Genomic DNA, 25,330 nt, shown 5'->3' with positions numbered 1-25,330 from the left:
CGTGTATTGATCATCGTTCCCTTAACAAAATGACGGCTAAATATCAGTACCCGTTACCTCTGATGTCTGATTTATTCTCCAGAGTTAAGAGTGCCTGCTGGTATACTAAGCTTGACCTCAGGGGGGCGTATAATCTTATTCGCATCAAGCATGGGGATGAATGGAAGACGGCGTTTAACCCCTTCCTGACATCCGACGTACTATCCCGTCCATGGGACCCTATGCCCATGGACGGGACAGTATGTCTACCGCGATCAGCGGCGCCCACGTGGTGAGCGCCGCTGATCGCGGCCGGGTGTCAGCTGATTATCACAGCTGACACCCGGCACAATGTGTCAGGGGCGGTCACGGACCGCCCCGACACGTTAACCCCTTGCACACCGCGATCAAACACGATCGCGGTGTACCGGGAGTTAAAGGGAAGCATCGGCAGGGAGGGGGCTCCCTCCGTGCTTCCCTGAGCCCCCCACGGCAGCGCAATGTGCAGCGCTGCTGCGGGGGGGCTCTTCCCCTACAGGCCCCCGGATCCAAGATGGCGACGGGGGCCTGCAGGAAGCTGGCTTCCTCAGTGCCTGCAAAGCGCAGGCAAGAGGAAGTCTTCTTCAATGCCTGTGACAGATTGCTGATCTGTCACAGTGATCTGTGATGTGACAGATCAGCGATCTGTCACAGGACAGTGATGTCCCACCTGGGACTATGTAATAAAGTAAAAAAAAAAATAAAAAAAAAAAGTAAAAATAAATTTAAAAAAAAAAAAAAAAAAAAAAAAAAAAAAATCGCCAAATAAATTAGTAAAAAAAAAAAAAAGAAAATATTCCCCAATAAATTCATTTTTTGAAAATAAAAAAAAAACAAAACAATTAAAGTACACATATTAGGTATCGTCGCGTCCGTAATGACCCGCCCTATAAAACTGTCCCATTAGTTAACCCCTTTAGCGAACCCCTTAAAAAATAAAAATAAAAAACGAAGCAAAAAATAATGATTTTATTATCATACACCACCGAACAAAAAGTGCAATAACGCGCGATCAAAAAGACGCATATAAATATCCATGGTACCGCTGAAAACGTCATCTTGTCCCGCAAAAAAACGAGCCACCACACAGCATCATCAGCGAAAAAATAAAAAAGTTATAGCTCGCAGAATAAAGCGATGCAAAAATAATTATTTTTTATATAAAATAGTTTTCATTGCATAAAACCGACAAAACATAAAAAAACGACCTAAATGAGGTATCGCTGTAACCGTACTGACCCGAAGAATAAAACCGCTTTATCAATTTTACCGCACGCGGAACGGTGTAAACGCACTCCCCCAAAAGAAATTCATGAAACGCTGGTTTTTGTTCATTCTGCGTCCCAAAAATCGGAATAAAAAGCGATCAAAAAATGTCACGTGCCCGAAAATGGTACCAATAAAAACGTCAACTCGTTCCGCAAAAAATAAGACCTCACATGACTCGGTGGGTCAAAATATGGAAAAATTATAGCTCTCAATATGTGGTGATGCAGAAACTATTTTTACAATAAAAAGCGTCTTTTAGCGTGCAACAGCTGCCAAAAATAAAAACCACCATAAATAGTAAATCAAACCCCCCGTTTTCACCCCCTTAGTTAGGGAAAAATAATAAAATTAAAAAATGTATTTATTTCCATTTTTCCATTAGGGTTAGGGTTAGGGCTAGGGCTGAGATTAGGGTTAGGGGTGTGTTGGGGTTCGGGTTGGAGTTAGAATTGGGGGTTTCCACTGTTTGGGCACATCAGGGGCAACATTGCGTCTGATCTCAATTCCAGCCAATTCTGAGTTGAAAAAATCATATGGTGCTTCTTCCCTTCCAAGCTCTGCCATGCGCCCAAACAGTGTTTTACCTCCACATGTAGGGTATCAGCCTACTCAGGACAAATTGCAAAACAATTTTTGGGGTCCAATTTCTCCTGTTACCCTTAGGAAAATAAAAAATTGGGGGCAAAAATATCATTTTTGTGGAAAAAAATGATTTTTTATTTTCACGTCCGAGCGTTATAAACTTCTGTGAAGCACTTGGGGGTTCAAAGTGCTCACCTCACATCTAGATAAGTTCCTTAGGGGGTCTAGTTTTCAAAATGGGGTCATTTGTGGGGGGTTTCCACTGTTTAGGTACATTAGGGGCTCTCCAAAGGCAACATGACACCCGCAGACCATTCCATCAATGTCTGCATTCCAAAACGTCATTACTTCCCTTCCGAGCACTGACGTGTGTCCATACAGTAGTTTTCTCCCACATATGGGGTGTCAGCTTAATCAGGACAAATTGGACAACAACTTTTGGGGTTCTATTTCTCCTGTTACCCTTGGGAAAATAAAAAAAAATGGTGACTAAAAGATCATGTTTGTGGAAAAAATACGAATTTTTTATTTTCACGCCCGGGCGTTATAAACTTCTGTGAAGCCCTTGGGGGTTCAAAGTTCTCACCACACATTTAGATAAGTTCCTTAGGGGGTCTAGTTTCCAAAATGGTGTCATTTGTGGGGGGTTTCTACTGTTTTGGTACATCAGGGGTTTTCCAATCGCGACATGATGTCCGATCTCAATTCCAGCCAAAAACGTCAAATGGCGCTGCTTCCCTTCCGAGCTCTGCCATGCGCCCAAATAGTGGTTTACCCCCACATGTGGGGTATCAGCATACTCAGGACAAATTGCACAATAACTTTTAGGGTCCTGTTACCCTTGGGAAAATAAAAATTGGGGTGAAAAGATCATTTTTGTGGAAAAAATATGATTTTTTAATTGTACCGCTGTACGTTATAAACTTCTGTGAAGCCCTTGTGGGTTCAAAGTTCTCACCACATATCTAGATAAGTTCCTTGGGGGGTCTAATTTCCAAAATGGGGTCACTTGTGGGGGGTTTCCACTGTTTAGGTACATCAGGGGCTCTCCAAACGGGACATGGTGTCCGATCAGAATTCCAGCCAATTTGGCATTGAAAAAGTCAAACGGCGCTCCTTCCCTTCTGAGCTCTGCCATGCGCCGAAACAGTGGTTCCCCCCCACATATCAGGTATCAGCGTACTCAGGACAAATTGCACAATAACTTTTCCAGTCCAATTTCTCCTTTTACCCTTGGTGAAATAAAAAAAATTGAACCTGAATTATTTTTTTTGTGAAAAAAAGTTAAATGTTCATTTTTTTTTTTAAATATTCAAAAAATTCTTGTGAAGCACCTGAAGGGTTAATAAACTTCTTTAATGTGGTTTTGAACACCTTGGGGGGGTGCAGTTTTTAGAATGGTGTCACTTTTGGGTATTTTCTATCATATAGACACCTCAAAGTGGCTTCAAATGTGATGTGGTCCTAAAAATAAAATGGTGTTGTAAAAATGAGAAATCGCTGGTCAAATTTTAACCCTTATAACTTCCTAACAAAAAAAAATTTTGGTTCCAAAATTGTGCTGATGTAAAGTAAACATGTGGGAAATGTTAGTTATCAAGTTTTTTGTGTGCCGTATCTCTGTGATTTAAGGGCATAAAAATTCAAAGTTGGAAAATTGCGAGATTTTCAAAATTTTTGCCAAATTTCCATTTTTTCACAAGTAAACGCAAGTTATTTGAATGAAATTTTACCACTAACATGAAGTACAATATGTCACGAGAAAACAATGTCAGAATCACCGGGATCCATGGAAGCGTTCCAGAGTTATGACCTCATAAAGGTACAGTGGTCAGAATTGTAAAAATTGGCCCGGAGGGACATTTTGAGTACCTGGTGATGCCTTTTGGGCTCACTAATGCCCCTTCTGTCTTCCAGTCCTTTACGAATGATATTTTCCGAGACTTTGTGGATAAGTTTTTGATCATCTGGATGATATTTTGATCTTTTCTAGTGATTGGGATTCCCATGTGGAACATGTCCGGACTGTGTTCCGGATTTTGAGGGAGAATTCCCTATTTGTTAAGGGATCGAAATGCCTCTTTGGTGTACAGAGGATTTCATTTTTGGGATTTATCTTATCTCCATTGACTATTGAAATGGACCCGGCCAAGGTACAGGCCATTTATGATTGGGTTCAGCCTACTTATTTGAAGGCTCTCCAGAAGTTTTTGGGTTTTGCTAATTTCTATCGTAAATTTATAGGTAATATGTCTAGTATTGTCAAACCACTGACTGATCTGACCAAGAAGGGACCTAATGTGCTGAATTGGTCTCCTGAGGCTGTCTCAGCATTTTAGGAGCTTAAGCGGAGATTTACTTCAGCTCCAGTTTTACGGCAACCTGATGTCTCACTTCCATTTCAAGTGGAGGTAGACGATTCGGAGATTGGTGCAGGAGCTGTTTTGTCCCAGAAAGACCCTGTGACTCCTAAGATGAATCCCTGTGTCTTCATTTCTCGAAAGTTTTCCCCATCTGAACGCAACTATGACGTGGGGAATCGGGAATTGCTGGCCATGAAATGGGCATTTGAGGAGTGGAGACATTGGTTGGAGGGAGCTAGACATCAATTTGTGGTCCTCACCGATCACAAGAATCTGATTTATCTGGAGTCGGCCAAACGCTTGAATCCTAGACAGGCTAGATGGGCCTTGTTTTTCACGCGTTTTAATTTTGTGGTCTCTTTTCTTCCGGGCACTAAGAATGCTAAGGCAGACGCCCTTTCTAGGACTTTCTTTGCTGATTCTCTTAATGTGACCGAGCCTACTACTATCCTAGGTGAGGGGCTAGTTCTTTCTGCCATTTCGCCCTATTTGAGACGCGCCCTGGAGGAATTTCAGGAGGATAGGCCTGAGCGTTGCCCTATGGGAAGATTGTTTGTTCCTGACCAGTGGAGAAAGAGTGATGCCTGAAGTCCATTGTTCCGCATTGGCTGGTCATCCAGGTATTTTTGGTACCAGAGATTTGGCGAGTCGGTCGTTTTGGTGGCCTGCTTTGTCTCGTGATGTCAGGAATTTTGTACAGTCCTGTTGAACTTGTTCTCGGTCTAAACCCTATTCTCGTTCTAGTGGGTTGCTGATGCCCTTGCTGGTGCCCAAGAGGCCATGGACCCATATCTCAATGGATTTTATTTCTGATCTTCCTGTCTCTCAGAAAATGACTTATCTGGGTGATTTGTGATAGATTTTTGAAGATGGTCCATCTTTTACTACTCCCAAAGTTGCCATCTTCTGCTGAGTTGGTACCCTTGTTTTTACAACAGGTAGTTCGGTTACACGGGATTCCTGAGAACATTGTGTCCGATAGAGGGGTCCAGTTTGTTTCCAGATTCTGGAAAGCCTTTTGTTCCAATCTTGGAATTCAGTTATCCTCCTCCTCCGCGTTTCATCCCCAGACCAATGGGCAGACAGAGAACAAACCAGACCCTGGAGTCTTATTTAAGATGTTTTAAATCTGCTGACCAAGATGATTGGGTCTCATTTTTGCCCTTGGCCGAATTTGCGCTGAACAATAGAGCTAGTTGTGCCACTTTGATGTCACCCTTTTTCTGTCATTTTGGGTTTCATCCTCGATTCTCTTCAGGACAAGTGGAATCTTCGTTCTGCCCAGGTGTGGACACTGTGGTTGTGAGAATGCAGCAGATATGGGACCAAGTGGTGGATAAGTTGTCACTCTCTCAGGAAAAGGCCCAGCGTTTTTCCAACCGGCATAGGACCATTGGTCCCTGGTTTAAAGTGGGTGATATGGTTTGGTTGTCGTCTAAGAATATTCCTATGAAGGTTGCATCTCCAAAATTTAAGCCAAGATTTATTGGACCTTATAAGATTTTGGAGATTCTTAATCCTGTTTCTTTTCGATTGGCTCTTCCAGTTACGTTCAAAATCCATAGTGTATTTCACAAGTCACTGTTGAAGAGGTTTGTTGAGCCAATAGTTCCTGTGGCGGCACCTCCTGACCCTGTATTGGTTAAAGGCAATGTGGAATATGAGGTAGAGAAAATATTGGATTCTTGTTTGGTTAGACGGAGACTCCAGTATTTGGTCAAATGGAAGGGTTATGGCCAGAAGGATAGTTCTTGGGTCTCTGCCTCTGATATTCATGCCAATAAATTGGTTCATGCTTTTCACTGGGCCCATCCTGATCGGCCTGGTGGCATGGATGAGGGTTCGGTGACCCCTCCTCAAGAAGGGGGGGTACTGTTGTGAACTCATTTTCTGCTCCACCAGTTGAGAGTTCTCCTTCCGTTCTCCCTCTGGTGGTGACAGGAGGTAGTGAGGTTGGTTTAATTGGTAGTGATCTGCCACCTGATGAGGAGGATAACGATTGGATCTCTGGAGTATCAGACTGGATATAAGACAGCTGACGCCCTATCCTGGTGCTGGTGATTCAGTCTGCTTATCAGGTCTTGGACTTCAGCTCTGTTCCAGTCTTCTCAAGTTAAGTTTGTTTTTGCTATTGTTAACACTTGCTCTTGTTGGTCAATTCAGTTTTTTTGTGGTCAGCCAGCCCCTGCTGGGGTTGTGCTGAATTTCCACTCCTATTTATCTGTATTTGCCTTTTGGTCCCTTATTAGATTGGCCTCTTTTTGCTCTGTCTCAGAATATTTCAGAGTGCTGATATAGTGGGAGAAGTCTAGTGACTTCAGGTTAATTTTTCTATCAGAAGTGTTGGACATTATTTTGGTAGGGTTTTTGGCAGATTGCAGACAGTGTCTTTCCTTTCCTGTTTCTAGTTAGTCGGGCCCCATCGTTTGCTCAGCCTATTTTTCTGCCTTTGTTTGTGTTTTCATCTTGTTTCACCGTCAATACATGTGGGGGGGCTGTCTTTCCTTTGGGGTCTGCTCTGGGGCAGTTAGTTTTCCTCTTTTCCTGCTTTAGGCTTATGTAGCTCTCCGGTTGTGACGAGGCGTCTAGGATCATCGTAGGTACGCTCCACGACTGCTGCTAGTTGTGTGGTAAGATCAGGGATCTGCAATCTGCATAGTTACCAACCCCTCTCGTTTTCTGAGACTTGGCTTGTGTTGTTTTTTCCTCCTCGGTGACCCATTCATAACACCCGATGGCCAGGAAGGAAAAAAGGTTATATGTGAGGATCCAGTTCTGACATCGATCCAAAAATGGATCGTGACAGCGCCAGTGGTGTTCTGTGGCAAATGCCAAGCGTCCTGCACCGAGTTGGGCTGTGAGAACATCGAGCACTCAGATCATCTCATGGAGTCGGTTTCTAACCGTTTGTGCAGACACATGCACATTTGTGGCCTGTTGGAGGTCATTTTACAGGGCTCTGGCAGTGCTCTTCCTGTTCCTCCTTTGTCGGTAGCTGTCCTACTGCTGGGTGTTTGCCCTCCTACAGCCCCCTCCACACCTCCTGGTGTACTGGCCTGACATCTGGTAGCGCCTCCAACCTCTGGACACTACGCTGACAGACACAGCAAACCTTCTTGCCACAGCTCGCATTGATGCGACATCCTGGATGAGCTGCACTACATCTCATGCTACCTCGAGTGTGAAAGCACAACCAACATTCAAAAGTGGCCAAAACATCAGCCAGAAAGCATTAGTACTGAGATGTGGGACCTGCAGAACCACTCCTTTATTTAGTGTGTCTTGATAATTGCCAATAATTTCCATCTGTTGTCTTTTCCATTTGAACAACAGCATGTGAAATTGATTGTCAATCAGTGTTGCTTCCTAATGGACAGTTTGATTTCACAGAAGTTTGATTTACTTGGAGTTATATTCTGTTGTTTAAGAGTTCCCTTTATTTTTTTGAGCAGTGTACTTGGCTCTATAGAATCTATTCTGTTATTTCTAAACACTGTTTTTTGGTGATCACTTTGTATCTCCGTTCATACTGCACCCACACACACAAATGATACACCATTTGAAAGGTAAACTTGCCCCCTTCAGCAAGAAAATAGCCAAACAAACCACACATCCAAGATTTAATCACAAAATATAGTTTAAACATTAATTTTCATAAACCTGCAGTAAGGAAAAATGACCTGCAGGTGGCACCACAGTACCCCAGAGCACACTACCAACACATTTGTATACATGCACTGCTTTTTCGCTGATGACTTCGTCCCATACACACACACACACACACACACACGATACACCATTTGAAAGGTAAACTTGCTCCCTTCAGCAAGAAAAGTGCCAAATAAACCACACATTCACGATTTTATCATTAAATACAGTTTAAACATTCATTTTCATAAACCTGCAGAAAGACACAATGACCTGCAGGTGACACCTCAACCAGAAAACATTTTTTGGCCTCTACTTATCAAAACAATTTATTGTATTACCAATCTACATATATAAATACCTGTATGTGTTCATCAGCTCATGAAATACATTTACATTTGATCAGCTTGCTTTTTCTGAAATTGCCTGTGCCCCCGACGACCGATGTGCGAGAATTTTGAACGTGCCAAGCTAGTTTCTTAATTATTGATGTACAAATGCAACATGGATGTCCAAAACGGACATACAAATGACAAGAAGGTGTAAAAGTGCCCATGTTAGGAGGACTGCAAACAAGTAAATTCTAAGTCACACATGGACTGTTTAATGGGGCAACAAGTTGCAGTTGCTCCCCGACTCTTCATTCAGGTTTATGATACTGATGAAAATATTAACAACAAAAACCTAACATTTCAGATGTAACGCCCAGGAGTTTAGTAAAGACGGCCATTAAACCCATGTACTATAGATGCATAACTGAATGGGTCAATGGTAAATCTTGAGATACTCGCACATGTTTTTACTCCACAGGGAAACATTGAGGTTGCCATAATCTTCAGTTAGTGTAAGCAAAAAGCACTTTCTAGCAAAGGCCCAATAGTTTCCACTATTAAAGGAAGCAGTGTGAATTGGAATTGATGCAATGAGATCTTACCCTAACACCATGCTGAGCTCCTTTACATGAACTCTGGTCTGTCCTTTTAAATATTCTGAAAGCATTCTGCTCTTGAAGTAGAGCTCTTGTAGTCGGTCTTCCAGATGCATGATGCACTAGAGGAGAGAAAAAAGAACTATAAATTAAAAATGAAGATATCTCCTAAGGTCCCTAATAACTGTGGTGACAAGTGGGATCAAAAGCTCTAGTTTCTGATGTTATCGGTGCCAAACACCATTAGTTACTCAGAAGCACAAATAGGAAGGATTTATAACAGAAGTCATGATGTGCATAACTTTTATTATCAAATAACTATACTTACGAAGTTTGCTGATAAGTGGTGTTTATAAAGCTGAAGAGTGGAATGGAGAAGGCTGGAGACCAGGCTGGATACCAGCACCTCCTTGCCTAACTTGTTATCAGTCGTCCTTCTCTGACTACTGGCCACTTGTACCGACCATTTATCTATGTCTGCAATAATGCAGACAGCTTCTGCAATGGGTTCATCCAAAACTGGATGCTGTGGGTAAAACAAAACAAACAAATTACAATATTAAAGGGATTGTCCAGCTTTAAAAAAGTTGTTTACACATTGGTTGTTAGACATTAACAAGGTGAGGCCCACTCAGCTCCTGTCACCCCCACTATTCAGCTGCATGCACAGCTCTAGAGGTCAGTGTCCGCAGTCAGAAATGACTGCGTTGCTTCGATAATTTACTCAGTCGAAAGGTCCATTTAAAATGCACGGTTATGGTGAAAGAGATTTCCTATGGGTGCTTGATCACGATAACTATGCAGCTAAAACAGGCCTATGTAAACAAGCTATTAAAGGGAATCTGTCACCCAATTTTTCGAGTATCAGCTGCCAGCACCGCCATCAGGGGCCTATCTATAGCATTCTGTAATATATACCTGGAAGATAAGAAAAACACGTTAGATTAAACTCACCGGGGGGGGGGGGGGGGGTTTTGGGCAGTCCGGTCTTGGTCCGATGGGTGTTGCGGTCCGACGCCTCCTATCTTCTAACGGTGACTTCCTCTTCCTTGCTGCCTGTCGTGGCTCCGGCGCACTGCTCTGCCCTATTGGGGGCAGAACAGTAAACTGCAGTGCGCAGGCGCCGAACCTCTCCAGGCGCCTGCGCACTGCAGGACTCTGCTCTGCCCTCAACAGGGCAGAGCAGTGCGCCTGCACAGGAGCCATGACAGGCAGCAAAGAGGACGTCACCGTTAGAAGATGGGAGGTGCCGGACCAGACAGCGACACCCATCGGACCAGACCGAACGCCAGGGTGAGTATAATCTAACTAGCTTTTCTTATCTTTCAGGTTACATCAGGGGCTTATCTACAGCATTACAGAATGCTGTAGATAAGCCCCTGATGGCGGTGCTGGCAGCGGATACTCGAAAAATGGGGTGACAGATTCCCTTTAAACGAGTGTCCGCCGGCAAGCACTTTTAGTAACCCTCAAATATAGCAGGCTCCCCATCAGAGCCTTTTGTTGCCTGATGGATTTCTGTCCCCAATGTGTGTGCCTTACATACCTGCACAGCATGTGACAAGTCTGACATCAGGCACTGCCGTAACTTCTCCTCACTTCCAATTCCTTGCAAAACAAAGTCTGGTACATAGGAAGAGCAATAGCCAGCTAACAAAGACCTCCCAAAGTTAGCAACATTGGGCTTTACAGAGTTGACTTCCACCAGTTTTGATCTGAAAAACGAAAAAAGTTGTTTATATAAGAGATTAGAAGAATCAGAGGATCTAACAAGAATGTCTCTCCATATGGAGAGTGCCAAGTCAATGTAGTGAGACTTAAGGTACTGTCACACTTAGCGATGCACCAGCAATCAAGACCAGCGATATGACGCGGTCAGGATCGCTGATACATCGCTAAGTGGTCGCTAGTGAGCTGCCACACAGGCAGATCTCACGAGCGACATCACAGGGGTCGGGGGTCGCTACTTACCTGTCAGACGAGGCGATCCTGACGTCTTCCCGCCCGCGTCCACGCGTCGCTCATCGTCACAGCAGGAAGCTGACGACGAGAAACGGTTCAGGACGTTCTCGCGCGATAAGCGATAACCAGTGGGGGAGACATAGCGATATCGCTAGCAATATCGCTATAACGTCACAAAAACCAGTGACGTTATAGCGATATTGCTAGCGATCTCGCTTAGTGTGACAGGCCCTTTACAGACCATGAAACATTCTCCTGGGAATTTTAATATGCAAATAGCCTCTTCAGAGAGAATACAACAGAAAATCGACCACTACCTTTTCGAAGTAGCAATCAATCTTAACCCCTTTACCCCCAAAGTTGGTTTGCACGTTAATGATCGGGCCAATCTTTACAATTCTGACCACTGTCACTTTATGAGGTAATTACTCTGGAACGCTTCCATGGATTCTGGTGATTCTGACATTGCTTTCTCGCAAGATACTGTACTTCATGTTAGTGGTAAAATTTCTTTGATATGACTTGCGTTTGTGAAAAAAACGGAAATTTGGCAAAAATTTTAAACATCTCCCAATTTTTCAACTTTGAATTTTCATGCCCTTAAATCACAGAGATATGGCACACAAAATACTTAATAAGTAACATGTCCCACATGTTTACTTTACATCAGCACAATTTTGTTCCAAAGTTAAGGGTTAAAAGTTGACCAGCGATTTCTCATTTTTACAACACCATTTTTTTTTTTTAGGGACCACATCACATTTGAAGTCACTTTGAGGGGTCTATATGATAAAAAATACCCAAAACTGACATCATTCTAAAAACTGCACCCCTCAAGGTGCTCAAAACCACATTCAAGAAGTTTATTAACCCTTCAGGTGCCTCACAGGAATTTTTTGAATGTTTAAAAGGAAAAAAAAACCGAACATTTAACTTTTTTTCACAAAAAAATTACATCAGGTGCAATTTTTTTTATTTTGCCAAGGGTAACAGGAGAAATTGAACTGCAAAAGATATTTTTCAATTTGTCCTGAGTACGCTGATACCCCATATGTGGGGGTAAACCACTGATTGGGCGTATGGCAGAGGTCGGAAGGGAAGAAGCGCCGTTTAACTTTTTCAACGCAAAATTGGCTGGAATTGAGATTGAATGCCATGTCGCGTTTGGAGAGCCCCTGATGTGCCTGAACAGTGGAAACCCCCCACAAGTGACCCCTTTTTGGAAACTAGACCCCCCAAGGAACGTATCTAGATGTGTGGTGAGCACCTTGAACCCCCAAGTGCTTCACAGAAGTTTATAACGTAGAGCCATAAAAATAAAAAAAACATTTTTTTCCACAAAAATATTTTGACCTCTTCTTTATTTTCCTAAGGGTAATAGGAGAAATTGGACCCGAAAAGTTGCTGTCCAATTTGTCTTGAATACGCTGATACCCCATATGTGGGTGTAAACTACTGTATGGGCGCATGGCAGAGCTTGGAAGGGAAGGAGCACAGTTTGACTTTTTCTACGCTGAATTGGCTGGAATTGAGATCAGACGCCATGTCGTGTTTGGAAAGCCCCTGATGTGCCTAAACAGTGGAAACCCCCCAATTCTAACTTCAACCCTAACCCCAACACATCCCTAACCCTAATCCCAACCCTAACCCTAATCCCAACCCTAACCCTACCCCTAACATTAGCCCTATTCCTAAACGGGAAAACGGAAATAAATAATTTTATTATTTTTCCCTAACTAAGGGGGTGATAAAGGGGGGGTTTGATTTACTATTTATAGCGGGTTTTTATGTTTGGCAGCTGTCATATGCTAAAAGACGCTTTTTATTGCAAAACATGGGCATCACCACATTTTTGGAGCTATAATTTTCCCATATATTCTGTTCCACAAAGTTATGTGAGGTCTTATTTTTTGCGAGACGAGTTGACGGTTTTATTGGTACCATTTTCGGGCACATGACATTTTTTGATCACTTTTTATTCCGATTTTTGGGATGCAGAATGAACAAACACCAGCAATTCATTAATTTTTTTTTTTTTTGGGGGGGGGGGGGGCCATTTACACCATTCCGCGTGTGGTAAAATTGATAAAGCAGTTTTATTCTTCGGGTCAGTACGATTACAGTGATACCTCATTTATATATCTTTTTTTATGTTTTGGCGCTTTTATACAAGATACAATTTAATATAAAAAATTATTATTTTTGCATAGCTTTATTCTGTGACCTATAACTTTTTTATTTTTTCGCTAATGACGATGTATGGCGGCTCGATTTTTGCGGGACAAGATGACATTTTCAGCGGTACCATGTTTATTTATATCCGTCTTTTTGATGGCGTGTTATTCCACTTTTTGTGCGGCGGTATGATAAAGCATTTTTTTTTGCCCTTTTTTTAAGGGGTTCACTAAAGGGGTTAACTAGTGGAACAGTTTTACAGCGTGGGTCGTTATGGACATTGCGATACTAAATATGTGTTCTTTCATTGGTGTTATTTTTACATAAAGAAATGAATTTATAGGGGGAATATTTTTATTTATGATTTTTCTTAAATTATTTTTATACATGTTAATTTTTATTTTTTTACTTTGTCCCACTGTGGGACATCACTATATAAAGTCAGATCACTGATCTGACACTTTGTACTGCACTGTGTCAGATCAGCGATCTGACAGGCAGTGAAGTCGGCTTCTCAGCGCCTGCTCTCTGTAGGCATTGAGAAAGCCACCTCCCTGCAGGACCCCGGAAGGACTCCGCAGCCATCTTGGATCCGGGGTCCTGCAGGGAGTAGGCCCTCAGAACAACGCGAGAACATCGCGTTGTTCTGGGGGTTTCAGGGAAGCACGCAGGGAGCCCCCTCCCTGCGCGATGCTTCCCTATGCCCCTGGTACACTGCGATCATGTTTGATCGCAGTGTGCCAGGGGTTAATGTATCGGGAGCGGTCCGTGACCGCTCTTGGCACATGGTGTCCGCTGTGATAATCAGCTGACACCCGGCCGCGATCAGCGCTCCCCCTCATAAGCGTGGCTATTCACGCTTGACGTACTATTTCGTCCATGGGACTCAAGTCCCAAGTCACATAGACAGAATAGTACGTCCAATGTAACAAAAGGGTTAATTAATGTATGCTCTGCACCCTATCTTGACTTAAAAAAAAAAAAAAAAAAATGTAGAAATTTTTGCAAATTAAAAAAGAAAAACTGAAATGTCACATGGTCATAAGTATTCAGACCCTTTGCTCAGACACTCATATTTAAGTCTAATTCTGTCCATTTCCTTGTGATCCTCCTTGAGATGGTTCTACTCCTTCATTGGAGTCCAGCTGTGTTTAATTAAACTGATAAGACTTGATTTGTAAAGGCACACACCTGTCTATACAAGACCTCACAGCTCACTGTGCATGTCAGACCAAATGAAAATCATGAGGTCAAAGGAACTGGCCAAGGAGCTCAGACAGAATTGTGGCAAGGCACAGATCTGGCCAAGGCTACAAAAGAATTTCTGCAGTACTCAAGGTTCCTAAAAGCACAGTGGCTTCCATAATCCTTAAATGGAAGAAGTTTGGAACCACCAGAAGTCTTCCTAGACCTGCCAATCCAGCCAAACTGAGCAATCGTGGGAGAAGAGCCTTGGTGAGAGGGAGGTAAAGACGAACCCCAAGATCACTGTGGCTGAGCTCCACAGATGCTCTAAGGAGATGGGAAAAAGTTTTACAAAGTCAACTCTCACTACAGCACTCCACCAGTCGGGCCTTTATGGCAGAGTGGTCCAAAGGAAGCTTCTCCTCAGTGCCAAACATATGAAAGCACGCATAAAGTTTGCTTTAAAAAAAAAAAAAAAAACTACATGAAGGACTCCCAGACTATGAGAAATGAGATTCTCTGGTCTGAGGAGACGAAGAAAGAACTTTTTGTTGATAATTCTAAGCAATATGTGTGGAGAAAACCAGGCACTGCTCATCACATGCCCAATACAATTCCAACAGTGAAACATGGTGGTGGCAGCATCATGCTATGGGGGTGTTTTTCAGCTGCAGAGACAGGACAACTGGTTGCAATTGAAGGAAACATGAATGCGGCCAAGTACAGCGATATTCTGGATAAAAACCTCTTCCAGAGTGCTCTGGACCTCAGATTAGGACAAGACAATGACCCTAAGCACACAGCTAAGATAACAAAAGAAGTGGCTTCAGCACAACTCTGCGACCATTCCTGACTGGCCCAGCCAGAGCCCTGACCTATAAACCCAATTGAGCATCTCTGGAGAGACCTGAAAATGGCTGTCCACCAACGTTCACCATCCAACCTGACGGAACTGGAGAAAATCTGCAATGAAGAATGGCAGATGATCCCCAAATCCAGCTGTGAAAAACTTGTTGCATCATTCCCAAGACGACTCATGGCTGTTCTAGCTCAAAAGGGTGCTTTTACTCAATACTGAGCAAAGGGTCTGAATACTTATGACCATGTGACATTTCAGTTTTTCATTTTTACTTAATTTGCAAAAATGTCTATACTTCTGTTTTCTTTTCAGTCAAGCTGGGGTGCAGAGTGTACATTAATGAGAAAAAAAAATATGAACTTTTTTGAATTTACCAAAATGACTGAAAAATTTAAAGGGGTCTGAATACTTTCCGTACCGTGTGTGTGTGTGTGAGAGAGTGTGTGTGTGTGTGTATATGTGTGTATATATATATATATATATATATATATATATATATATATATATATATATATATATATATATATATATGCCTCGCACCTAGCCAAGCAATATCTGTGAGTCTTACCGTCAGATATCAGGTAAGGGATATGCATCAATCATAGGACAGCATTAAGGAAGACATCAGCAATGTATAAATAAGTCCTCACCCTGGAAACTGTATCTCCTCTTCTTCCATCCATTCCTCCTGATCAGCCGCATAGTAATGAATACTTGGTGCAAGAAGTTCATGGCCTGTATCCTCACTTTCACTGTCACCAAGGGCACTATCTGAGCTCTCATTCCTGGGAATGTCCCAATCAGTACCCACTGCCACTTTACTTTCAGATTTCTCTTTATCCCCATGGGGGACAGATACAGAGACTTTGTCTCTTTGGTCCTGCGCAGCAAAGCAGTTTTTACATAAATTCGGAAGAACTGAATTTGTCACATCAGAAGATGGTTTATCAGTTTCACAAAGTTTGTGAGAGCACCCTGACTGACTGTTCTGATCAGACTTTTTTGCACCTACTTCTGGAATTTCAATGATCTTTGCCTCGATAGAACCATCCTCTGGAAAGTACTCATCAAACATGCTAGTGTTTTCAGGATGAAAGGGATTCCAGTTTTGGATTTTGCTAGCCACCCGAGGAAGCTTCTCAGCTGACCCACCAGTTTTTTGGTCCTCAGTATTTGCTTTAGCCACACTGAACTGGTGATCAGAATTTGTCCTCTGTTCCTGCACTGGATTGAGCTGGTGCTTCAGCATATGATCTGATACATTTTGGACTTTTATCTCTATATCAGAGTCCGGTGACATAGAATCGCCAATCTGAAATTTCACCTTGTTCAGAAGATTGCCAGGGCCACAAGGCATTGCTGCAGACTTGTCGGGATGTTTCTTCTCTAGAGTAATTTCACTAGTTCTCATACCTTTTACAGTTAGGCTTTCATCCTGAAGTTTTTCATTTTCCAAACCCTGAACCACTGGCTCAAGACTCCCCACTGCCAAGACACATTTGTCTAATGGAGCTGCCCCAATGTTAATGACAGTCTCCACCTTGGCATCCAGACAAGTTCTTGATTTATCCTTATAAACTTCAGAATAACCTTCTTCCTTTTGGCTAGATGATTGAGTCACTAGCTGGCCTCCATCACTTCTTGCCTTCATTGACTCGGGAAAAGAACTCTTTGGATTGTTGTTCAGAAGCAAGTCATTCTGTTGGTCAATGAGAGGACATTGGCAATACTGACACCTATTTTCAGAAATTCGTATTTCCTCTGAATCATTGCTCAGCAAACAGCCCTTATTCTTGTGCACTGTGATTAGCACATAGTCAGTCTCTTCCACCTCTCCTTTCTGCAGCATGGTAGTGATGACAGTACCAGGCATAACAATGGCCTCATCTTCTCCGCTCTCTAGGAGGTGGGTCTCTTGGAGTTCAGAACACCTGATGAAGTAGGTCAGAAAGTACAGTAATCTCTGCACCAGATCTTGCCTCCTGCCTACGACAACCGTTCGCGATGACCGCACTGGAGACCCAATAGCGCCATACAAATCTCCTACATGGACAAGAGAAGAGTGTTAGTGAACAGATTATTGTGCCAACCTAATAAAACAGCTATATCTGGACTCTGAACCTCTGATCATACAGATTATTATTTCCTGAAAGGCTTATCCTAGACTTAATCTATTAGGCATTACTCCATGGTCATACAACAAGTTAAAGACATTAATATAATGGAATAGATTTTGGGAGTCCTCAAATATTTACAAACTCTATAATTACGCTTCCCTTTATGATCAAACACTAACAACGACATAGCATGAATTCTGAGAAGACGGTAAGCCCTTTTGTTATGCCACTACATTACCGCCCGCCCACCTTACTCCCACTCTGCAACACTAGTGCACTGCATAGAAAGAGTTTGAGCTGCAGAATATCCATAGGTCTGTATATCTAATACACTGCAAAGTCCGAGCGGGAGAAGGCGACATACGGATATCACACTGAATATGAAAGTAATCTTAATAGAAAAACACAATCCACAGCACAACCTTCAAGACGTATCATTACAGCTCATAGAGATGGCAACTGCACGCTGGAATACATTTTCCTTTACACTAGAAGGACCAGTAGGTGGCAGTAGGGCTCAAGAAAAGAAAACGTTCGCATCGCACCCTACGGCTAAGTGCCCACAATCAGTAATAGTAGTGGTTTGGATGCCATGTATTTTCGTTGCATTCTAATGTGTCCCTGTACATAGCCAAGAAACTCACAATTGATTATTTTCCATGAATGCTTATATAGCGCCATCATACACCACAGCACTTCATACTCATCACTGTCCACACACAGCATTGATCTCAGCCACTAGGGGTCATTGAAGCCCTCAACTCTGGATCCCCTGATGAACCCATGGATCTTGAATGGGGGAAACGTTGTCAGCTACCAAAAGGAACTACTGATGGCTGATAAGTACCACACTTTTGTGGGATTACGATATATGGCAATTTGTTGCATTTATACCTGTCATTATACCCATACTATTCTATCCATTCAGTTCGACACTTGTCCTAATTCTTGCGTAGAGGGGTTTATCTCTAAGATATGAGGGGTTTTATATTCCAGCCTACCCAGATTATATAACCAGCCGTGTATCTGTTCCAAGTCCATTTTTAGCCACATTATAGAGGACAGGAGCCAATGTTTTGATATTTATGCTACTGTGCACCTTGGCCCTCCCCTATATAGGTGATATACAGCATCACAGCATTATAGGACCTTGAGAAATTTAGGACTCCCCCTTGAAACTAACCTGTCTCCCCATTAGGGGTATTTTGATGGTTTTTCTACTTATGTCTGTGTTTTTTTTTCTATGTTTAGTATGTCAAGGGTGCACCAGGGCATTTAGGGCTACAGACGTTGAGCAGGGGCGCCATCATGTCAGCAACTAGGGTGCCAACCTCCACTGACAGGTAGGGCAAATCTTTAGGGCTTATTTCAGGGAGAGACTAGCCTATATTTTCTAGTTAGTTATTATACTAAAACGGTTTACAATCCCATTCCCTGTTGGCCCATATCTGTCTTTAGCACCGTTTAAGTATAAATTGTACTTTTAGTATAACAATACAAGTTAATTTTTAGGGCTCTATATTGCATCTTTGGTTCAAATCATCCTCATCACTATGGGGCTCACCATCTAGATTCTCTATCAGTATGTCTTTGGAGTGTGGGAGGAAATCCACGCAAACACTGGGAGAACATACAAACTCCAGCAGATGTTGTCCTTGATGGGATGTGGACCAGGAGCCAACTTTCTTTTATTTTGTCTAATTTTCCCGCCATTAGTAGATTCATCATTTTCAAAATTAAGAATATAGTATTCAAATAACATTCTCCTATGGCACTTAATTGACCAGCAATCTGCAATCCTTTTTCTAATCACAAATCATTTCTCTTTTTTAATCAACTAATCCACACAGTAATTATGCACATGAAATGTTTTAGCCCAAACAACAATTTATAAATCATACAGCATTGCAAACCTACACAACGGTCCCACATAGTGAATCTGCCCACCGAGCACATGATCCCCAATTATTCCACTGCCATTTCGAGGACACATTATTTTGTGCCAAGGGCGATGGAAGCATCCTGTGCAGCTGATAAATGACAAGCCACAATGGAAGAATTGTTGATTTAAAGTCGACGCATTTTGGGCCAACTCAGACTCCTTCAAGGACAAACCACAAATTTGACTCAAATGCTTCGACATTAAACCAACAATTCTTCATTTCATCGTGACTTGTCATTTATCAGCAGTGCATGATACTTTTGTCACCCTTGGCACAATTGTACATTACATCCTTTGGAAGCCGCACTGGTGTAATGTATGATTTTCTAGATGTTGTGTCTCACACAGCCCCTTAGGGTGAGTGCCTCCTACCCTTTTGCTTCCTCTAATACTTGGATAAGACCCTATTATTCTACTGCATTATTTACCTAAGGCACATTCTTGTAATTTTAGCACAAGTATCCAGGTTTTTACCGAAAGTTGAAATGCAGAGCAAATACAAGTGGTTCCTCAGGATACAATGGCCCAAAGTTACAATTATTTTGACATACAATGATCGTTGCTGACCCAGTGTAGCTTACTTTCCTGCGGTATGAGTAATTGCATCCAACCAGCATGAGCATTTCACTGGTGAATGTAGAGAGTAGTGCCTTTCTCCCTCACCCATGACAGCACCACGGAGAGAGGGGGTCCGCCCATCAAGGACAGTAACCTACAGACAAAAGAGCGGCACCTCTCCTCCGCCCCCCCCCAGTTGGGTTCCTGTCCTCGACGGGTGAACCACGGCAGCAGGAGCGCAGCACTTACCGGGGTGAAGATCCGGGACTGTCCCGTCCGCGGTCAGACAGCGGGGAGGCCCCTGTCGCGGCGGGGTCGGTTGCCGAAGCCGCCACCGCTGCAGCTGAGGGGCTGTCCAGGGTGAGCGGGCGGGGAGGACCGGGCCGCCGCTCCGGGAGGAGTAGGGGCCGGGGGACGCCGGTATAGGGGCAGCGCCGGGTACATAGGTGTACCAAGATGGCGCTGCCCCGGAAGTAGAAGGAGGAACTTCCGGGTCCCCGCGGTCGGCACATGCGCAGTGCGCACTCCCCGGGGGAGGCAGCGGTGCAGGCCGGGAAATCAGGTGACGCCAGGGCGGCTTATTCAAATTTGGAACGCTGAAGCAGCCTCAGGGCTGGAAGCGTTCAGGCGTGATGGATAGCGACTAGCATGAGGAGCTACAGCAGCATAAGCAGCAGCAGCAGCAACATAGGCAGCATCACCAGCACCGCCCAAAGGATAAAGACGGACGGGGGAGCCGGTCCAGTAGTCACTCCACGCAGCATTCAACTGCAAGGAGCAAGTCACCTGCCGTGGATCGCCCAGTGAGGGATTTGGATCCACTTCCAGAACCGGTACCTGCAACCGAGCATGGGGGGTAAGTGGATCTTCGTGAATGTTCCCCATTGTAATAGACTTCTTTCCCTTATCAGGGAAAGAAGAGAGAAAAAACCAAGAACAGGGAATGCCCCACCTGTAGGAAACCATTACCAACGCCCTGGGAGAAAAAAATTGTGTGACTCCTGTATACAGGAGGTCCTCGGCGGTGAAACCCCGGATCATGCCGCAGACCTAAGGGCGGTAATCCGCGCAGAAATTCAGAGTGCCCTCTCATCCAAGAAACGGGAAAGGAAAGGAAGGAAGGGGGACGTGGTAATAGAGTCCCAATCAGAGAGCTTATCGTCAGGGGAAGTCACCTCCCATACTGTAAATACCGACTCGTCATCCTCCGAAGAGGAGACGGAAGGTCGTCATTGTTTCCCCCTGGACGAAGTGGATGCCTTAGTAAAGGCGGTAAGATCCACTATGGGGGTGTAGGACCCCCGGACTGATAGATCAGTCCAGGACATTATGTTCGGAGGACTGGGTCAAAAGAAACGGAGGGTATTTCCGTTAAATAAGAACGTCCAAGGCCTCATAGATAAAGAGTGGGAAAAAAAACGGATTGGAAAAACTCTACGGTTCCTTCCATCAAAAGAAAGTACCCATTTGATGAGGAGGCATCCACATCGTGGGATAAGGCCCCCAAACTAGATGTGGCGGTAGCCAAAGCTTCAAGAAGGTTTGCACTCCCCTTTGAAGATATGGGTACCCTGAAAGATCCGTTAGATAAAAAAAGCGGATACCCTACTTAAGGGCACCTGGGAATCAGCAGGGGGAAACATCAGGCCGGCGGTAGCGGCAACCTGTACCTCCAGAGCTCTTATGGTATGGATAGACCAATTGGAGAGACAGATAAGGGAAGGGGTTCCCAGAGATAAAATCCTGGAATCCATGCCAATGATAAGAGGGGCGGCAGCCTTCCTGGCCGACTCTTCGGCTGATTCGATAAGATTGTCATCCAAAACGGCAGCCTTGTCGAATGCAGCTAGAAGAGCTTTATGGTTAAAATGTTGGCCTGGGGATCTCCAGACAAAAATGAAGTTATGCGCCATTCCCTGTGAAGGGAAATTCCTCTTCGGGGAAACTTTGGATGACATCCTCGAAAAGGCAGGCGACAAAAAGAAAGGCTTCCCAAACCTAGGACCAGTGAGCGCCACGGGCTTTAAACGGTCCTTTCGGAACAAAAAATTCTTTCAGAGAAGACCCCCGAGAGACTAAAAATGGGAAGACAGAAGAAGGGACAGGGGGTTCATCTTCGGTAACTCGTCCCGGGATATAAAACCCGCCAAGTGACTGTGGGCCCAGGGTGGGGGGGAGACTAAGTTTTTTCCTCCCAGCCTGGGAGAAAATATCCAACAATCCCTGGCTGATAAATCTTATAAGATCAGGATTAAGGATAAGCTTTTATTCTCTCCCGCCGCAAAAATATATAATTACCCCGATAAGGTCGTCAAAAAACTAACAAGACGCCCTCGAAAAGGAGGTCCTGAGTATGTTGGACAAAAAAGTCCTACAGGAGGTTCCCCCACAGGAGAGAGGCAGGGGGTTCTACTCGCCTCTCTTCCTAGTAACCAAACCAGACGGCACCTTCCGCACCATCATAAATTTAAAAAGACTGAACTGCTATGTCAAGAACGAGAAATTCAAGATGGAATCGATCAAATCGACCATCAAAATTCTCTTTCCGCAATGCTTTATGGTGGTCTTAGACCTCAGCGATGCCTACTACCATGTCCCCATTCACAAAGAATCCAGGCAATACCTCAGGCTAGCAGTCTCGATAGCAGGAGAAATAAGAGAATTCCAATACAGGGCCCTGCCATTTGGGATCTCAGTGGCTCCACGGGTCTTTACGAAATTGGTGGCAGAGATGATGGCTCACATAAGAGAACAGGATGTTCTGATAGTGCCATATTTGGACGACTTTTTAATAGTGAGCAACTCAGGCCAGAAATGCACAGAACAGAGTGATGAGCACTCTAAAAAACCTCGGGTGGCTTCTGAACCTGAAAAAGTCAAGGCTGGAACCAAGGAGAGTCCAGGAGTTCCTAGGCCTGACACTGGATTCAAACATCCAAGTGTGTTACTTGCCAGATCACAAAAGGGACAGAATCATTCATATGGTACAAAAAGCGAGGCAAAACCCTTCTATGACACTAAGACGAGCAATGTCCCTGTTAGGGTCCCTCTCTGCATGCTTGCCGGCGGTCCAGTGGGCACAAATACACATGAGGGATCTGCAGTGGGATGTCCTGACCAACCAGCGGGCTTTAGGAGACCACTTGGAACATCATATTACGCTAGATTCAAAAACTATTCATTCCCTAGCCTGGTGGGAGGACAAAAACAACTTGTCCAAAGGGATTCCCTGGGAGGCAAAGATCACACATGTAATTACCACCGACGCCAGTCCGGTGGGATGGGGAGCACACATGGGCATCAGTGTGGCTCAAGGGGGATGGAGAGGTCAAGAACTAAAAGCCTCCTCAAATCAAAAAGAACTGCTAGCAGTAAATTATGCCTTGAGTCACTTTTTGCCAGAATTAAAGAGCCATCATGTCCGGATATTCTCGGACAACCGAGTAACAGTGGCCTATATAAACCACCAGGGGGAACCAGGTCCAGAACGCTAATGGAGGCATCCTCTGCGATATTCAGGTTAGCCGAGGAAAACTTACTGTCCCTGTCGGCACTACACATACGGGGAGTAGAGAACGAGACAGCAGACTTTCTGAGCCGTACCGAACTACATCAAGGGGAGTGGGCTCTAAATCAGTCCGTTTTTCAGAAGATTGTGGAAATGTGGGGAACCCCAGACATAGACTTATTTGCAGACCACAAAAACAAAAAAGTGGAAGCATTCTGTTCTCTAAATCCCAAAGGGAATCCTCGGACCCTGGACGCATTTATGCTCCCATGGACACGGGGACTACCACTGACCATTCTCCTCCCGGCGGTGATAAGGAAAGTCAGGGAAGAGGGGGCTCGGGTAATACTTATAGCCCCTTTCTGGCCAAAAAGAACATGGTTTTCATGGCTCAGAATAATGTCAGTAACCGACCCCTGGGTTCTACCAGATCTCCCCGACCTCCTATCGCAGGGTCCTGTGCTACACCCCCAAGCAGTGAACCTCCATTTATCAGCATGGAATTTGAAAGGTCACTGTTGAGGGGGAAAGGATTTTCAGAAAATCTAATTTCCACGTTGCAAAAAAGTAGAAAACCCAATTACAACCAAAGCCTATGGTAGAACCTGGAGGAAATTCCTATCCAGTTCGGGGGCAAAGGTTCAGGATGGAATACAAATGGATAAAATCCTGGAATTCCTCCAAAGGGGGTTAGAACAGGGACTAGCGACTAACACACTGAGGGTACAGGTAGCGGCACTAGGCGCCCTCTATAATCAGGAGGTGGCGAACGACCCTTGGGTATCACGGTTTATGAGGGCCGCAGCCAGGTCTAGACCAATAGCTACCCAGAAAGTACCATCATGGGATCTGAACTTAGTGTTGTCAGCCCTAACAGGACCCCCAATCGAGCCTATCCAGTCAGCTCCACTAAAGACCCTATCATTAAAAACGATACTGCTAGTGGCCCTAACATCTGCTCGCAGAGTGAGTGACATTCAAGCCTTATCGGCAATACCCCCATTCATTAAAATTATGGAGGATAGAATTATATTGAAACCTGACCCTGCATATTTGCCCAAGGTAGCAACACACTTCCATAGATCACAGGAGGTAGTCCTTCCTTCCTTCTGCCCAAACCCTACGAATAGAGGAGAGGAGAAATTTCACACATTAGATGTGAAGAGGTGCTTAGTGGACTACCTAGAGGCCACCAAGGGATGTAGGAAGGAAGGATCTCTCTTTGTGTGTTTCCAGGGACCTCGAAAGGGGCTCGGGGCGTCCAAAAGTACCCTGGCAAGATGGATAAGGGATGCGATTGCCCTGGCATACTCATGCAGCGGGAATACCATCCCGGAAGGTCTAAAAGCCCACTCTACGAGAGCAATGGCGACCTCATGGGCAGAAAGATCAGAGGTATCAATAGAGCAGATCTGTAAGGCGGCCACCTGGTCAACACCTTCTACCTTTTTCAAACACTATCGCCTAGATCTAGCCTCTGCGTCTGACCTGACCTTCGGGAGAAGGGTCCTTCAGGCGATGGTCCCTCCCTAAGCTACCAATCTCTGAAATTCTCTCCGTGGTGCTGTCATGGGTGAGGGAGAATAGCTTAGTTACTCACCGATAACGGTGTTTCTCGGAACCCATGACAGCACCCGCTTAATTCCCCCCCTTTTTTTCACGTGTGCGGTGAGCACGATTTAATGTGTGTAGAGTGTGTTCTTAGACACGAGGCTTCTCTATAAGTATACAAATTATAATGTTATGTATATACTTTTGTTGTTAATTAACCGGGAGACCCTCTGATGCTCTGTAACCAACTGGAGGCGGAGGAGAGGTGCCGCTCTTTTGTCTGTAGGTTCCTGTCCTTGATGGGCGGACCCCCTCTCTCCGTGGTGCTGTCATGGGTTCCGAGAAACACCGTTATTGGTGAGTAACTAAGCTATTCTCCAATATTACATATACATTACTGCCCTTGACCTGTTCCAGGATTAACTGCTTCATTAGACATCAGATATGGGTATTTTTTTTTTTTTTTGCTGGTCTGCTGAGTGTTTCATACAGGAACCTGATGAAGACCCTGTGCTCTATCGAAAAAGGGATTTACAGCTTCCAACTGCTATATCTGGGTGTTCTATATAAGGACTTGCAGTATTATTTATCCATGTACGGACTAATTTTTTACTTTAATTTTTATTGTGGTTGAGGCTTTAGAACAAATCACAAGTATTCTATAT

The 25,330-nt window shown here is 44.1% G+C and overlaps 1 protein-coding gene across 2 annotated transcripts in view; it reads right to left on the bottom strand.

The window, feature by feature from the left end:
* Positions 1 to 25,330, bottom strand: part of FNIP1 (folliculin interacting protein 1) — a 124,596-nt gene that overhangs the window by 5,361 nt on the left and 93,905 nt on the right. For both annotated transcript variants that reach the window (XM_073571309.1, XM_073571380.1), the window contains 4 exons: positions 15,640 to 17,032; positions 10,355 to 10,523; positions 9,137 to 9,334; positions 8,815 to 8,930 (listed from right to left, as the gene is read on the bottom strand). In XM_073571309.1, the coding sequence (XP_073427410.1) occupies positions 8,815 to 8,930; positions 9,137 to 9,334; positions 10,355 to 10,523; positions 15,640 to 17,032 (1,876 nt within the window). The remainder of the gene's footprint in view (positions 1 to 8,814; positions 8,931 to 9,136; positions 9,335 to 10,354; positions 10,524 to 15,639; positions 17,033 to 25,330) is intronic.

Source organism: Dendrobates tinctorius, unplaced genomic scaffold (genome assembly GCF_039654945.1).
Source record: "Dendrobates tinctorius isolate UK_male_01 unplaced genomic scaffold, ASM3965494v1 ptg000001l, whole genome shotgun sequence".
In the NCBI taxonomy this organism is placed as follows: domain Eukaryota; kingdom Metazoa; phylum Chordata; class Amphibia; order Anura; family Dendrobatidae; genus Dendrobates; species Dendrobates tinctorius.
Note: the sequence above shows the minus strand (reverse complement) of the source record. Positions and strands in the feature narration are given on the sequence as shown.